The following is a 14,417-nucleotide window of genomic DNA, read 5'->3' as shown; positions in this document are numbered from 1 at the left end:
GTGGAGTTGGAGAAATCACACTTCCCAATTTCAAAACTTTTTACAAAGGTACAGTAATAAAGACTGTGTGGTATTGGCATTAGAGTAGACTTAAAGACCAATGGCATAGATTTGAGAATCCAGAAATACATACTCTTGCATTTATGGTCAACTGATTTTCGACCAAGGGTGCCATGACCATTCAACGAAGAAAGAATAGTCTTTTCAACAAAGGGTGCTGGACCAAATGGATAGCCACATGCATAAGAATGAAGCTGGACTCTTACCTTACACCACACATAAAAAAGGAACTCAATATGGATTAGGGACTTAAATGTAAGAGCTAAAACTACTCAATATTTAAAAGAAAATATAAGAGTAAATCTTTATGACCTTCATGGATTGGCAATGGTTTCCTGGATATGACACCAAAAATGTAAGTGACAAAAGAAAAAATAGATAAATGGGACTTCATCAAAACTTCAAACTTTTCTGCTTCAAAGGACACCATATTTTCAACACATAATGGGAGAAAATACAGTCATGCATTGCTTAACAACAGAGAAATGCATCATCAGGCAGTGTCATCATTGTGCAAACATCATGAAGCACACTGACACAAACCTAGATGGTACAGCCCACTGCACACCTAGGCTATGTGGCACAGCCTACTTTTCTGAGTCTATAAAGCCTATTGCTGTACAAAGTAACACCTGATTAAATCAACCACAGAGAAATTATGTAATCAAGAGATACAGTAGCCCTGGCCAGGTGGCTCAGTTTATTGGAGTGCTATCCTGTGCACCAAAAGGCTTCAGGTTCCATCACGAGTCCAGATGTGTACATTAGGCAACCAACTGATGTTTCTTCCTCCCCCTCTCTAAATTCAGTAAACATATCCCCAGGTAAGGAGTATAAAAACCAATAATAAAATAAATAAAATAAAATTTATATGTAAAGGCAATGGAACTTGGCTGGCCAAAACAGTTTTGGGAAAGATAAACAAAGACTCAACTGGCCTGATTCAAGACTCACTACAAAGCTAAAGAAATGTGGTTTGGGCCAAAGGGCAGATGTATGGAATGGACCCCCATAAACATGACCAACTGATTTCTGACAATGGTAATTCAATGGAAAAAGGATGGTCTTTGGACATTCATATGCTAAATCTCAATCCAGACTTCATAAATCATAAAAAATTAACTCTAAATGTACCTCTCTCTGCCCTGGCCATTGTGGCTCAGTTGGCTGGCACATGTCCTGTAGACTAAAAGGTTGTGGGTTTGATACCCAGTTGGGGCGCATAAGAGATGCAACCAATAGATGTTTCTCTCACATCGATGTTTCTCTCTCTCCTTTCCTTTTTCTCTAAAAGCAATGAAAAAATGTCCTCAGTGCTTTGGCTGGTGTGGCTCAGTGGACTGAGTTCTTGCCTGCGTACTGGAAGGTTGCAGGTTTGATTCCCAGTAAGGGCAAATGCCTGGGTTGTGGGCCAGGTCCTCAATTGGAGGTGGGTGAGACACAACCAATCGATCTCATACCTGTTTATCTCCTTTTCTTTCTCCTTCCCTTTCCCTCTCTCTAAAACTAAATAAATAAAAATCTTTTAAAAAAAAATGTCCTTGGGTGAGAAAATGCCCTCAGATGAGGGTTTAAAAAAATGTATCTCAACTTATGAACCACAAAGAAACCTTCACATAAGTGTTTATATCCAAGTCGGGAGACAACCCAATTCCTTCAGTAACTGGTTCAACAGATGGTGGTCCAGCCATACCATGAACTACTCCTCAGCAATAAAGAAGACTGAACTACTGATGCTTAGATGGCTCTCAAAGGCATCATCCAGAGGGAAACAAGTCAGACTAAAAAAGCTGCATGAGCCCATTTATATTACATTCTGGAAAAGGCAAAACCATGGGGTGGTGTTCCCATTAGTTCCCAAGAGCCAGGTATGGAGGGTGGGGATGGGATGACTACAAAAGGGCACAGGGACATTTTGGGGGTGACAGAAGTATTCTGTGTGTTGATTATAGTACTTTTGCATTTCTCAAAACTCTTAGAACTGTACACTAAAAATAGTTTGTGGTTTACTATGGTTAAATTATACCTCAAGGGAGAAAAAAAAAAAACAAATGAGCAAGCACTCTATGTGCTAATACACTAAAATCTCCAAGAAATACTGTGAAGTAACAATCTCACTGTTTGGAACAGAGTGTAAAGCTGTGTATGGGGGAGGAGAGAATAAAAACACACTCACATTTGCTTCTGTTTGCATTGAGAAACTGGCAAGACGCATAGGAGACTTCAAAGAGTGATTAACTATGGGGATGCTGGCCATAGAAGCGGGAGGACAGAAAGGCCTCTCTCCATCCTTTACAATGGCTTTTAACTTGAGGCTTTTGGACATTACCTATTACTTATTCAAACAATTACATAACCCTTAGTGCTTCAGTAGAATGGTATATAAAAAGGGGGAAATGAGTACTTTGCAGTGGGGAAAGCTGACAGGCATTACCTTAATCAAGAGTTCAAGGCCAACATCACCCATGGTAAGCCTTGTTGATATTTAGGACCCTTGACAGGATGCGAAGAGAGGGGTACCTCACCTGTCGTCTTCTTCCCCAAACCCAAATCCTAGTGTCATCATGAGAAAATACAAGATAAACCCAAATCAAAGGGCTTTCTATAAAATACCAAGGTCATGAGAAAAAAGAAAATACTGGTACTGTTACAGACAGGCAGAGAATAAGGAGATGTGACAGCAAAATGCCATGTGAGATCCTGGATGGGGCCCTGGGACAGAAAAAGGACATGGGAGGAAACTGGGGAAATCTGAATAAAGTCTGGCACTTATCAATGATAGTAACATACTAAGGTTAACTTCTTAATTGTGAGAAATGTACTATATAAAGGTAAGATGTTAATGTTAGGGAAAGATGGGTGAAAGATATATGGTAGCTCTTTGTATCTTTGGAAATTTTTTGTAGATTTAAAGCTTATTTTTCATAAATCTAAAATTATTCCCAAATAAAAACTTTATTAAAAACAAAACAAGGACAAAAACCGCTCAGGCCACTAAATAGCAGGGACTTGGCATGAGGTGGTCACATTCTGGCAAGACCTGACTGTCAGGGATAAACTTATGGTGGCACTGGGGGGGAAGAGTGGACAGGGGACATTCACACATAGAAATATAGAAAAAGGACCTGACAAGAGCCACACACTAATGGAGGTAGTTTCCATGCAAAAGGCAACAGGAAACTCCACCTTACTCTGTGTACATCCTAAAGGAGTGAACTTTATTTTATAATGACCAGTCTAATAATTTGGTAATTAAAAAAAGAGAGAAGTTGGAAAATCAAGCCAGCAGTTATTTTTCACCTAGTGCTGGGAGTGCATTCCAGATAGGGCCTCCACACCTCAGAAAGCAACCTACCCTGAGCTCCCCAGCAACCTGTGCCAGGTGGTGCATGGGGAAATGCCACCAGGGCAGACACCTCAGAAGCCAGGCTTCCGTTGAAAGGGCTTCCGCCCAGACGAGGGGAACTCCACGTAACAAGACAAGAAACCATGCCAACCCAAACCACAGGAAGGCTCTCTCCAGCTGAGTGGGTGGCTCCTGGCCTCTGGTCGCAGGCCCCCAATCTTGATTTTTAGATCCCTGGCACTCCATCGCCCTGTCAGGTAAAAATAACAAATTCTCAAAGCCCTAGCTCCCCAGTTGCAGGGCCAGCTGGGCGCCTCCTGGGTGAGGAAATTGTGACCCTCTAAGAAGGACCCTGGCCATCAGCACTAAAGACAAAGGTCTCGTGGTCTGGGACAGATGGGGCTGTGTCCCTGACCCACGACGGGGGGCTGGCCTGTCGTGCCAGGGTGTATCACCCAGCAGGCGGGTGTAACCCCAGCTGGGACTGTTCCTGCCTGCTCCACTTGCCTGCCAGCCTGCCAGCCCCAAAACACTCTTATCTCTGGGAAAATGTGTCATGTGGCAGAGTCTCCAGGGTGCCTCCTCCTACATCTGAACATAGGGTGTCACTGGGGCCCTAGAGAGCTCTGCTGGCTACTTGTCCACAGCCCCACGGGTGTGCGGTCCTAGTGGATTCAAGTAAATCAAAGGAGGTCTACTGTGACAAACAGAGCAGTGGTTCTCTGAGCTGTGGCACATGCCTGGGACACCCCTGGGAGTTTAAGTTGGCCTGGAGAGGGGTCTGGAAATGGGAGCTGGTATTTTATGGCATCTCCCTATGGCGGATACTAATGGGCTACCAGAGCTAGGGAGTGACAACCCCCAGAAGCTTCCTTTCCTTGGTTCTTGGTCCAAGCGGGCACATGAGCATGCAGCAGGGGGAAGTGGGCACTGACTTTAAAACCTCAGGTCCTTGTTTTGAGACTGCTAAAGTGTCTGGGCAGAGCAGCGTCCTCTCCTGCCGGGACTGCCTGGCACCAAGACAGAAAGCAAGAGTGAGTTGGAGGGGGCACTTGACTGGTAGCTGTGCAGGGTCCAGGGAAGGGAAAGCATCTTAATAGCCAGGAGCCCGTCTACAGAGACACCCACGCCTGGCCTGCCTTGGGGTCTTTAGCCTGTTATTATTACTCTTTGTGACAACGAGGCAAATCACAGCCTACCCATTAAGAAAATGCACTTGCTTCTGTGTCTCTGGAGAGCACCCGATGCCCCTGTCTGTTCCTAGTCCCACACCCCCCAATTGGACTGTGAGCCCCTCTAAGGCAAGTCCTGGAGCACTCCTCTGGCCCCCATCTCAATGCACATTTGTGCAGTGAAATGAATCCAATGTTGGTTTCTAGGTACATTTATTCAATATGCATGCTCCCGCTATGTACCAGGACAGCAAGGGGAAGATAGAGAGAGGAAACAAAAAACTTCAGGTACTAGTGAGAACTCTAAAAAAACCCATCAAGACAGATAGTCTGAAAGTATCAGGTCCTGTGTTAAACTGGAGCAGGTCAGAGACAGCCTCTCAAGGAGGTAATGTTTGAGCAGGGACCTGAGAAGAGATGGGCAGGTCAGGTGGTACAGAGCTCTAGGAAAAAGGAGATGCAGAGAGAGGGAGAGAAAGGCCCAGGGTAGAAGCGAGTCTAGGGGGCCCCAGGGGCAGTCAGGAGGCCACGTGGCTGGTAGGATAAGCAAAGCAGAAAGTGGAGAAGGTGACAGGAGTCATAGGAGGACTATTTGGGCTTTCACCCCAAGTGAGGTGGGAGCCCATGGAGGCTGGTGAGCAAAAGAGGAGGGTGCCCTGACTAAGGTGTTCACAGGAGCGCAGTAGATGAGGGGCGTGGCTGGGGTGGGGGGTGGCGTGGGCAGGAGCTTCGGGACCAGGGCAGAGAAGACTGCACTGGTCCAGGGCATGGGGGAGGTGAGAAGGGGTGAAGCATAGTGAGGATGTGCTGATCAGTGCCAAATCTGCTCATCCAACCCCAGTGAAGCAGTTACTTGTTGGCATTCTGGATACTCCATGCTGCCCATCAACCTGCTGGTGTCTTCCTTCTCAACATTCTACACAGGTACACCCTGTCTAGGTGCAAATCCTGGGGCTGAATGACTGGGAAGAGCCTCATACCAAGGGCTCATAAATAAAGGTGCGTTTGCATTGTGAAGTACTGCATAGCCGTAACACAGAAAAGAAAGTGCCCTAAGGACAACAGGGCACAAGCCAAGAGCTGGGGCCCACAGCCAGGCAAGATGGGCACAAAGGAACAACGAGTTCAGCAGCCAGCTCCTGCCTGTCCTCCTCACCTCAGCAGAAAGACCTACAGCCTCCTCCAAGAAGCAATCCCTGACCACCATCCCTGCCCCAAGGCTCCATATCAGAGCCTCCATTTTCCACAGGCCTCCTCTCATTTAGAACTGGAATGTGCATCCTGAGACGATAAGGACCTCTTGAGTCTTGCTCACCATGACACCCCCATTTGAACACAGCCTGTCACTTGCTATGGTGGTGACTTTTTCCACCATGGAAAAATACTGGTTGACTGGACAAGTGGGTAAGTATGAGGGCCCAGAGGCCCCCACCTACCTGCCCCATTTCTGCCCCTCCACTGCCTCATCTGTGAAATGCAGCTGACCCCAGATGACATACAGCAGTACTCAGTACCTGGCACATGGCAAGTGCCTCTAAGACATGAGAAGTCCATTCCATGTAGGAGGAAGACCAGAGTCACAGTCCCAGTCACCAGTGAAGGAGGATAATCAAGCAAGTGAAGCATTGCACTAGGCACCACAAGGACTCTAAAACAGTATGGATTACTCCTTCACATCCTGCCTTGTTCAAGAAACTTCTGAGGTCATGCTGAGGCACAAAGACACACTGCAGGGAGAGTGGAAACCAGACCCCATGAAACCAGGTCAAAAGGAAGAAGTAGTTGGAAGATCCAAGGAAGCCAGGGGGTGTAAGTGCTACTCCACCGTAGGTCAGCTGAGCTGTGGGGTAGGCCTTCCCAGCCCAGCTAAGGCTCTAGGTTCAAGTCTGACCACCTGAAACCCCAGCATCCCGGGGCAAGCCTCTGTGACTCAGTTTCCTGATCTGTTAACGGGGATCAGATCAAGCACTGGACTTAAGCGTAGATCAGGGCACACGAAGGGTACTGTCACCACTCATCTAGACAGCCACAGCAACTTTGCTGGCCCCCTGCCCCATTTCCTACCCCTCTGGGACAATCACAAAGCTCTAAGCAGCAGTTACAAACATCCCAACATGTAAAGACCTCTAGGATGTGTTGAGTGGCTGGGAAGCAGGCTGCCAAACTACATAAATGGGTTGGTCCCAGTTCTGGAAAGAAGACATACTAAAAAAGATCCAGCCCCTAAAAGTGCTATACATTTTCTATAGGTACCAGCATGTACGTATGCACATAAATACACAAGAGGGGTCTGGTAAGACATACCCCAAACTGGCAATGGTGTTCCCAGGCAGAGCTGGGAGGAAGGGACGGGGTGGGCCATGTGGTCTTCCTCAAATGTCATGATTTCCCTTTTTACAACAATGTCACCAGCGTTCTACTTGTGTAATTAAAATTACAAAAAATAGGCCCACAATGAGCAGTTTCCTGCCCCTCACGTGCCTGCTGATTCTTGCCTCCATCTCCATCCCTTTTCCACATGTGCAGCAGGCACCCAGCAGGCCAGGTGCGCCGTTCCCTCTGCCTGGGGCAGTCTTCTCTGGGGTTCTTGAGGGACTGGTTCCATTGCAGGACACCCACCCAGACACCCTCTTCTGAAGAAGCCCCCTGCCCAGCCACTCTGTCACCTACTCACCCCCCATTTTCACCCCATTTCTTGATCTTCAGAATGTTCTTGCTTCATGTAACCATTCACCTGATCTCTGTCCTTCTCAGTCCCTGCTGGATCCCCAGCATGTGGCACAGAGTAGGTGCTATTTAAGGCATGCCAGTTGACACACAGCTAATCTAATGATTCCAAAAGCTGGAAGTTGCTGAATCTGCGACCTCTACCCCATTCTTGGACACGAGTGCTATGATGTCCCCTGTTCACCCCACTCCTGAGAGCCATGGCCACACCTTCTCATCCCCACTGTCCTTGGGTATCTGCCTCTGGATGAGTAAGGCCCAGCTCAGGCCTTGGCTCCTGCACTACTCCCTGTGTGACTTCAAGCAAGGCCTCCATCTGGCCTCAATTTTCCCACCTCTGAAGCAGGGATGCTAAGAGCAGCACCCACCTCCCCACAGCTGCTAGGACCTTGTGGTCAGATTTTAGATACTGCACAGGGTGATTCTCCACAAACATCAGCTCTTACTGTATCATAAACATCAAGCAGCAGGTGAAACCAAAAGAGCCACCCAGCATCCTGTTCAAGTTGAGAGTGACTCCAAGGGGGAACCCCCCAGCACCAGCAGGGGCCTCATCACCAACACTAACAGGAACCCAAATGCACCCAGAAGCAGGAGTCTTTCCTCTCCAGTGCCATCCTGCTTCATGGGTAGAACAACTATTTTCTTTTATTCATATTGTAGCTAATACCCTATAAATATCTCATTATTGGTTTGCGCTTTTTCAAAGCTTTAACACAGTAAGGGCTTAATTACAGCATGCACTTGGCAACCCCAGTAAATTAAGGGTTAGCTGATGCTCCCATTTCTTTCTACAGTAGAGGGTCCTATAATTTCAGCATTTTCATTCAAATCAAGCAAAAGCTTGGCAGATGTGGCTCTGAGCCACACGCAAACACCCAGAGAAGCACAGGGTTCCATTCCAAGACCAGCCCCTTCTTCCCGCTCTATCTTTGAAAACTCTAATTCTAAAACTTTCCACAAGCCAGTCCTCCGCCCTCACCAAGATCTGACCTGGCTTATTAGCAGAGGATTTCAATCTGTGTACCTACTGAGGGACATTATCTCCAGACAAATAACTCTGAACTTTGGAGAAATTTGTCTTCCTGAATATAAATAATCCATCCTGGTTATAAACAGAATCACCAAATGAGCAAAATTAAACTAAGAATCACATGGGGAGACAACCCACATATGAGGCTGGGGGTAGGAGGGAGACACACATCTTCCCAGGCTTTTAACTATGCAAATGAAACTATTTTGAACAAGACAGGATCACACCATCCATGTGGTTTGGGACCTAAAAGGTCTTACATGACTTTCTGGGTCATTAAATCCTCTTCTATATCACTCTGAGCAGTTATTTCAGTCGGTTGTCTGGACATATTGTTTGCCTAGCCAATTCCCTACTGCCAGGCACTTTTGTTCCCAATCTCCCACCACCATAAACAAAATGAGCAGAAATAATTTTCAGGGCCAAATATTTGTTTGCAGCCACCACTCCCACTTAGAAACAAACCAAGAACAGGATCCTGCTAGCATTTCAGAACCCGGGGGGCCGTATGCATGTGGTTCTCCAGCTGGTTCTGGTCTGTACTGACAGGCCCTCACTTAGTATTTGTGCTAAAATGTGGTTTTAACTTACATTAATTATGTAATTATGAATTCTTTTTCTTTAAGGAAGCAGAGATTAACAACTGATCATCAGAGTCTGGACCAGGGTTGTGCAAAACACGTATGTTTCACAAGGATTAGCTCATTTGATCCTCAGCCCACTCCCTGGAGGGAGGGACCTCTGTGATCCCCATTTTCCAGAGGGGGAAACTGAGGCCCAAAGCAGTGAGGTCATTCAACTGATATACAGCAACACATTCCCAGAGGCACCTCTAGACTCTCCCCACTATGACTGGCCCAGGTACTATAGACCACATGGGCAAAGACAATTTGGTTTCACACAGAAGAAAAAACAATGGAAAAAGCAGCCATCCGTGCCAAGTGGCTTCAAACACTTAAGGGAACACACCAGCCCAAAGGGCAGATCACATGCCCATGTCTGGCAGGGGCATAAACTAATAGTCATCCTACATTTGTCCGGCACCCTCGGTGTGCCAGGCAGAAGCCACGTCTCCCTGGTGAAACACATCACCAAAGACCAAATGGAAACACAGCTGGAAATGGTAGAGTCCCACAGGCAGCTGTTTCTAGTTAAAAGAAAAATGGCACTAGACCCCTACATGCATTCGATGAATCTGCTCACTGAGAAAATCAATGTAAAGCTGAAAATCAAAGGGAAAAGCCTCAGCTTGCCCAGAACCAGGTCCAGGGAGACCGTAAAGGCACCATCAGCAGCTTTCCCTCTACTCAAAGCCCTTCTTGGCACCCAGGACTTCACAGAGCTCACTCCTACTCAGAATGACCATACCTCCCTTATCTTCCTCTCCTCCCCTTATACTAGACTCCAAGCACACTCCTACCTCAGTGCCTTTGCACTGGCTGTTTCCACAGCCTGGGATGCTCTTCCAGTAGCTGTCCAATGGAGGCTCGTCCTTCACCTCAAGTCTTTGATCAAAGGACCCTTTCTGTGACCCCCTCCCACCTATTTAAACCATAAACCTCCCTCTGTCCCCCCCCGGCCACACACAGACATCTCCTTAATCCTGCTCTTTTTTTCCATAAATTGGCATCTTCTGCCAAGTTTCTTCTTTATTTACCCCCTGCTGGAAAGCCAGCTCCTCCAGGCCAGGGATTTTGGTGTCTAGCTAAGGGCCTAGAAATAAGTCTCAATGAGGGAATGAAAAATGCGAAGCATTTTAAGCACTTTTTCTGTGCTAGAGGCTCCAAAGAGCTCTAAGTGATCTCATTTAATCCTCACTCCACCCTCAATGAGGGGCACCAGGTGACTTTATCTGCCCTAAGGGGTAAAAACACACCCAATCTGGATGCCTGAATGGGGCCTATGAGTAATTACTGTTAACAGCCCCACTGGCTAGCTGGGTAAACAGCATCTGAGAGGGGAAAGGCTCACAGGATCAAGCCCAGGCCTTTTGAGTTGGAGGCCTCAAAAATTGCCCAAGTTCCTCCCTTTCCTCAGGGCCACAGGTCTATCTGCTGGTGCTGAGCCAGGGGTCTTAAACTCAAAGGTTTCCATGGGCAGGAAGCAAATGTGAAATAGGCCTGGGCAAACATTAGGTAGTGGTGGGGGCTGTGGCAGCTCAAATAGCCTGGTTTGACCAGGTAGCCAGTGACTGCTCATTCTGAGATCCAGGCAGTTGCACCAAGCAAAATACAGGAACAGGGAGACCAGAAAACAACAATTACAACAGCAGCAGCCACGGGCATACGGGTATAGCCAACTATGGTGGAACTTTAAACGCTAAAGATCTCTGGAGGTTTGCCAGCACTTCAAAAACCTGGATTTTGCCCCCAGCTGGTGTGGCTCAGTAGACTGAGTGCTGGCCTATGAATGAAAAGAGTCGCTGGTTCGATGCCCAGTCAGGGTACATGCCTGGGTTGCAGGCCAGGTCCCCAGTAGGGGGCACAATCCAGGTGGGGGCAATGTGTGAGAGGCAACCACACATTGATGTTTCTCTCCCTCTCTCTCTGAAAATAAATAAAATATTTCTTTAAAAAATCTGGATTTTATTCAGAATCTAATTTTAAAATATTGACAGCTAATTAAAAACAAAATACTTTAAACACCATGCAGGTGAAACAGAAGTTCCAGCAAGCAGACTGTGGGTCCTGGGACCACCAATATGCAACCCTTGGTACAGGGGTAAGTTAACTAGGTCATTCCCACTCCCATCGCATCCTTAGAAAATCCACAAGGAGGAAGCAATAAAACAGAGCAGCTTGTGCTGACCCCCAGGCACATGCCCTTGACACTCTCTTATTTGTTCCTCGAAACCAACCAGGATATCCACTGTATAAGTATACAGTATAAGAAAAAATGATTTGACCAAATTCAGAAAAAGAAGTAGAGAGTGAAATTCAAAGGCCCACCTGCCATCCCCTTGGAACAGGGCTTTATATCTAAGTAGCCTTCCCCACATTCTAGAAATAAAAAGAAATTAGCTCTGTTAGAGCACCCCATAACCAAAGAGAGGCCTTTTTCAACTTTGGTTCTCAGGCCCTGAATTAATGTTCTTCAAATGGGATGTTGCATCGCAGGCTTCTGGGAGGATCTTGCCACAGAAGCCAGGATCAGTAGTAGCTGGCAATACCATATGCCAGGGTGGGCAGCACAGATAGTAAGGGGGCAGAGGAACAGAAGAAAGGTGGAGAGGGGAGAGAGACTCAGGCCCCCACCACCCAGAACCATTGATTCCTCACCAAACAACCTCAAGCCAAGAGTGCTCAGTTCTCTGAGCCTATTTCCTGCTCTGTAAAATGGGATCATAGCAGTGCCACCCTACTAGGACTTAAATGAAGTTGGGCGTAAAACAAGAGAGCACTTTAATTCTGATTAGCTTTTGTTGTCAATATGAGAGAAGCCAGACCAATGAATAATGGCCATATAGACCTACTGTGTGCAAGCACTGTGCTAAGTAAGCACTTTCAACACATTAAGTCACTATATCCTTGGCACTGTCTTGAGGGACCATCACCCCATTTTTAGAAGGGGAAACCAAGGTCTGGAGGGGTCAAAAAACGTCCAAAGTCAAATGCAATTGAAATGGACAGACCTTTGCAGATACCCACTGGAAGCTCAGGCAAGTAGGAAGATGGTCATGCACAGGGGCCCACAGCACAGGCCTGGCTGACACCAAAACAACACCTTTCCGCCACAGTGGACAGAGTACAAAGCAACAAAGACAAAGGAGGAAATGCTGGGAGCAAAACCACAGGCCTCTGCTGGGCTCCACGGAGCACCAGCTTGGTGCCCTTGGGCAAACAGTAAGTCCTTTCTGAACCTCCCTGCTCATCTCTAAAGTGGGGATAACAGAACCTCCACTCCACTTGCTTATCATGGGAGTTAAGATGCTGAATGAAGAACTCAGCCTGCCCTAGCCAGGTGGCTCAGTTGGTTGGAGCATCATCGTGTACACCACAAGGTTGTGGGTTCAATCCCCAGTTGGGGGGTATACAGGAGGTAACTGATAGATGTTTTTCTCTCACATCGATGTCTGTCTGTCTGTCTGTCTGTCTGTCTGTCTCTCTCTCTCTCTCTCTCCTTCCCCTTTCTCTCTAAAATCAACAAACAAATCCTCAAGTGAGGATTTTAAACAAAAGAAAAGAACTCAGCCTGGCACCTGCTGCTGAACATTACTTCTTAACACTGATGACAACAGTAATAACAACAACTATGATGTTATCACTTGGCAGCCGCACAGTTACAAATGGAGTCCTTCCTGGAATGGAAATACACTGCCCATCTGGGAGGTAGGCAAAAGGCAAAAGAAGGAACTGGCCACAGGACCAGTTCTTATTCATTAGCTTCCTGCATCCCTGAAACAGCCCAGAGAATAGAATTTGCCTATTGAACAGGTGGGCAAACTAAGGTTTCCCAGGGCTGCCCAGGGAAGGCCTTATCCCAGCTCTTACCATGAAGGCCTGATCAGACAATAAGTCCCTTTCCCAGGCTCCAAGAGGGCCCCCAATTGGCAGGCTTTAGCTTGGGGGCTGGTCCCTGTGTTCCAGGGCCCTGGAACATCCTGACGCAGGCCAGGAAAGAAACCTGTAGAAAGTTCTTCCTGGGGTCCTACTTCCAAATGAGAAGAGAGCAGTTCAAGTCTCATCCTCCAGCTCCCTTCTCTATTCTCCCACCACACCCTGCCAGAGGTTGGGCCAGACAGTCGGGGGCTGTTAAGGCAATACGGACAGACTAGAAGGACAGACACCAAACAGGCAAAAAGATGAACCTGGTTGAGAGAAGAGCCAATGTTTGCCAGGGACCAAGCTGAGGAGTCAGCCCAGGAGAAGCAGACAACAGGGTCCCCTAGGGTCCAGACAGCCAGTCAGACAGCAGAGGCCAGCTGGGGTAAGCAACAGAGGGATGGCTAACTGTTACTCTATGAAAAGCACGGATGAGCGGCCAGACAGCACAGGTCACCCTGGACAGATAGCTAGACAGCAGGGAGCTTGCCCTGCAGAACTGGACAGATGGACAGCCAAATGGTGGTAGCAGGGAGGCCTATTCAGGACAGAGTTAGCCAATCAGGAGGCAGGGACTGCTCCAGATAAATGAACAGCCAGCCAGACGGCAGGGGTCGGTCCAACAGATATCTAGGTGACACGTTTCGAACAGAGACGGGAAACCTAACCTTCACCCACAGGCAACCCGATGGTAGAATTCACCCACTAGAGTTAGTGACCAGTCGGCAGGGGTCCACCCCACATCCCGGCCCATCCTGGGCCGGCTCCTCTGCCCCTTCAAGGAACCCTACGCTCACAGTGACCCACAGGGCCCGCCTCCCTGGCCCTGTCCCCGTCACCGGCACGCAAGCGCCGCAGTTACGCTGGAGGCGCAGGGCGCGCCATTCCCGGTCCGCCCTCCCCGCTCTGGGCCACCGCCCGCGGGTCGTCGCCACCGCGCTCACTTACCGGCCCACGAAGTTCTCCAGCACCGAGCTCTTGCCCGCGCTCTGGCCGCCTACCACGGCAATCTGCGGCAGGTCCAGGTGGCAGCTCTGACCGATGGAGCTGAAGGCGTCCTGTAGCTTGTTGACCAGAGGGATAAGCTCTTCCATCCCGCGGTTGCCCATGGCGCCGGCGGCCCCGGCCCGAGAGCCAAGCGCCCAGCGCTCCCTGCCCGCCCCCGTCCCTCAACGACGCGGTCCCGCGGCGTCCGCGGCCGTTGCTCCCCGCCCGGGGCTCAGCGCGACGCCCGCTCCCTCGGCCTCACAGTCGCCACTTCATCCGGTTCTCGGACGACACCCGACCGGAGCGACCTCCCGCCCGGGCCCCAAAACCCTTACGCCACCCCTGATTGGTGGACACACTGCCAGTCACACAGATCAGCCAATGAACGTGAATCATGGATTTAAGGCTGATGAGCCTTACCCCTGGGGACCTCCCCGCGGGTTCATTGGACGTTAAGACCTGTCGCTGTTACCCTTGAGCCAATAGCAGCGGATAGCGACTTGTCAAGGTTGGTGGGTGGTGTTCCAGGAAAAAGCATGTTGGCTCCGCCT

General features: G+C 48.5%; 1 protein-coding gene across 13 annotated transcripts in view; it reads right to left on the bottom strand.

Moving 5' to 3' along the window:
- The window catches only part of DNM2 (dynamin 2), an 86,150-nt gene extending 71,967 nt beyond the window's left edge, over window positions 1-14,183 (bottom strand). For 8 of the 13 annotated variants that reach the window (XM_045853320.1, XM_045853325.1, XM_045853313.1 and 5 more), the window contains exon 1: window positions 13,828-14,181. In XM_045853320.1, the coding sequence (XP_045709276.1) occupies window positions 13,828-13,988 (161 nt within the window). In that variant the 5' untranslated portion in view covers window positions 13,989-14,181. Of the gene's footprint in view, window positions 1-13,827 lie in introns of all 13 variants that reach the window. The other 5 variants (XM_045853319.1, XM_045853322.1, XM_045853324.1 and 2 more) reach the window with 2 other exon arrangements.
- Window positions 14,184-14,417: the final 234 nt, after the last annotated feature.

The sequence above is a fragment of the Phyllostomus hastatus genome, unplaced genomic scaffold (genome assembly GCF_019186645.2).
Source record: "Phyllostomus hastatus isolate PE091 unplaced genomic scaffold, TTU_PhHast_1.1 phas_contig_98, whole genome shotgun sequence".
NCBI classification, from domain to species: Eukaryota; Metazoa; Chordata; class Mammalia; order Chiroptera; family Phyllostomidae; genus Phyllostomus; species Phyllostomus hastatus.
This window is presented reverse-complemented; position numbering and strand designations above follow the sequence as displayed.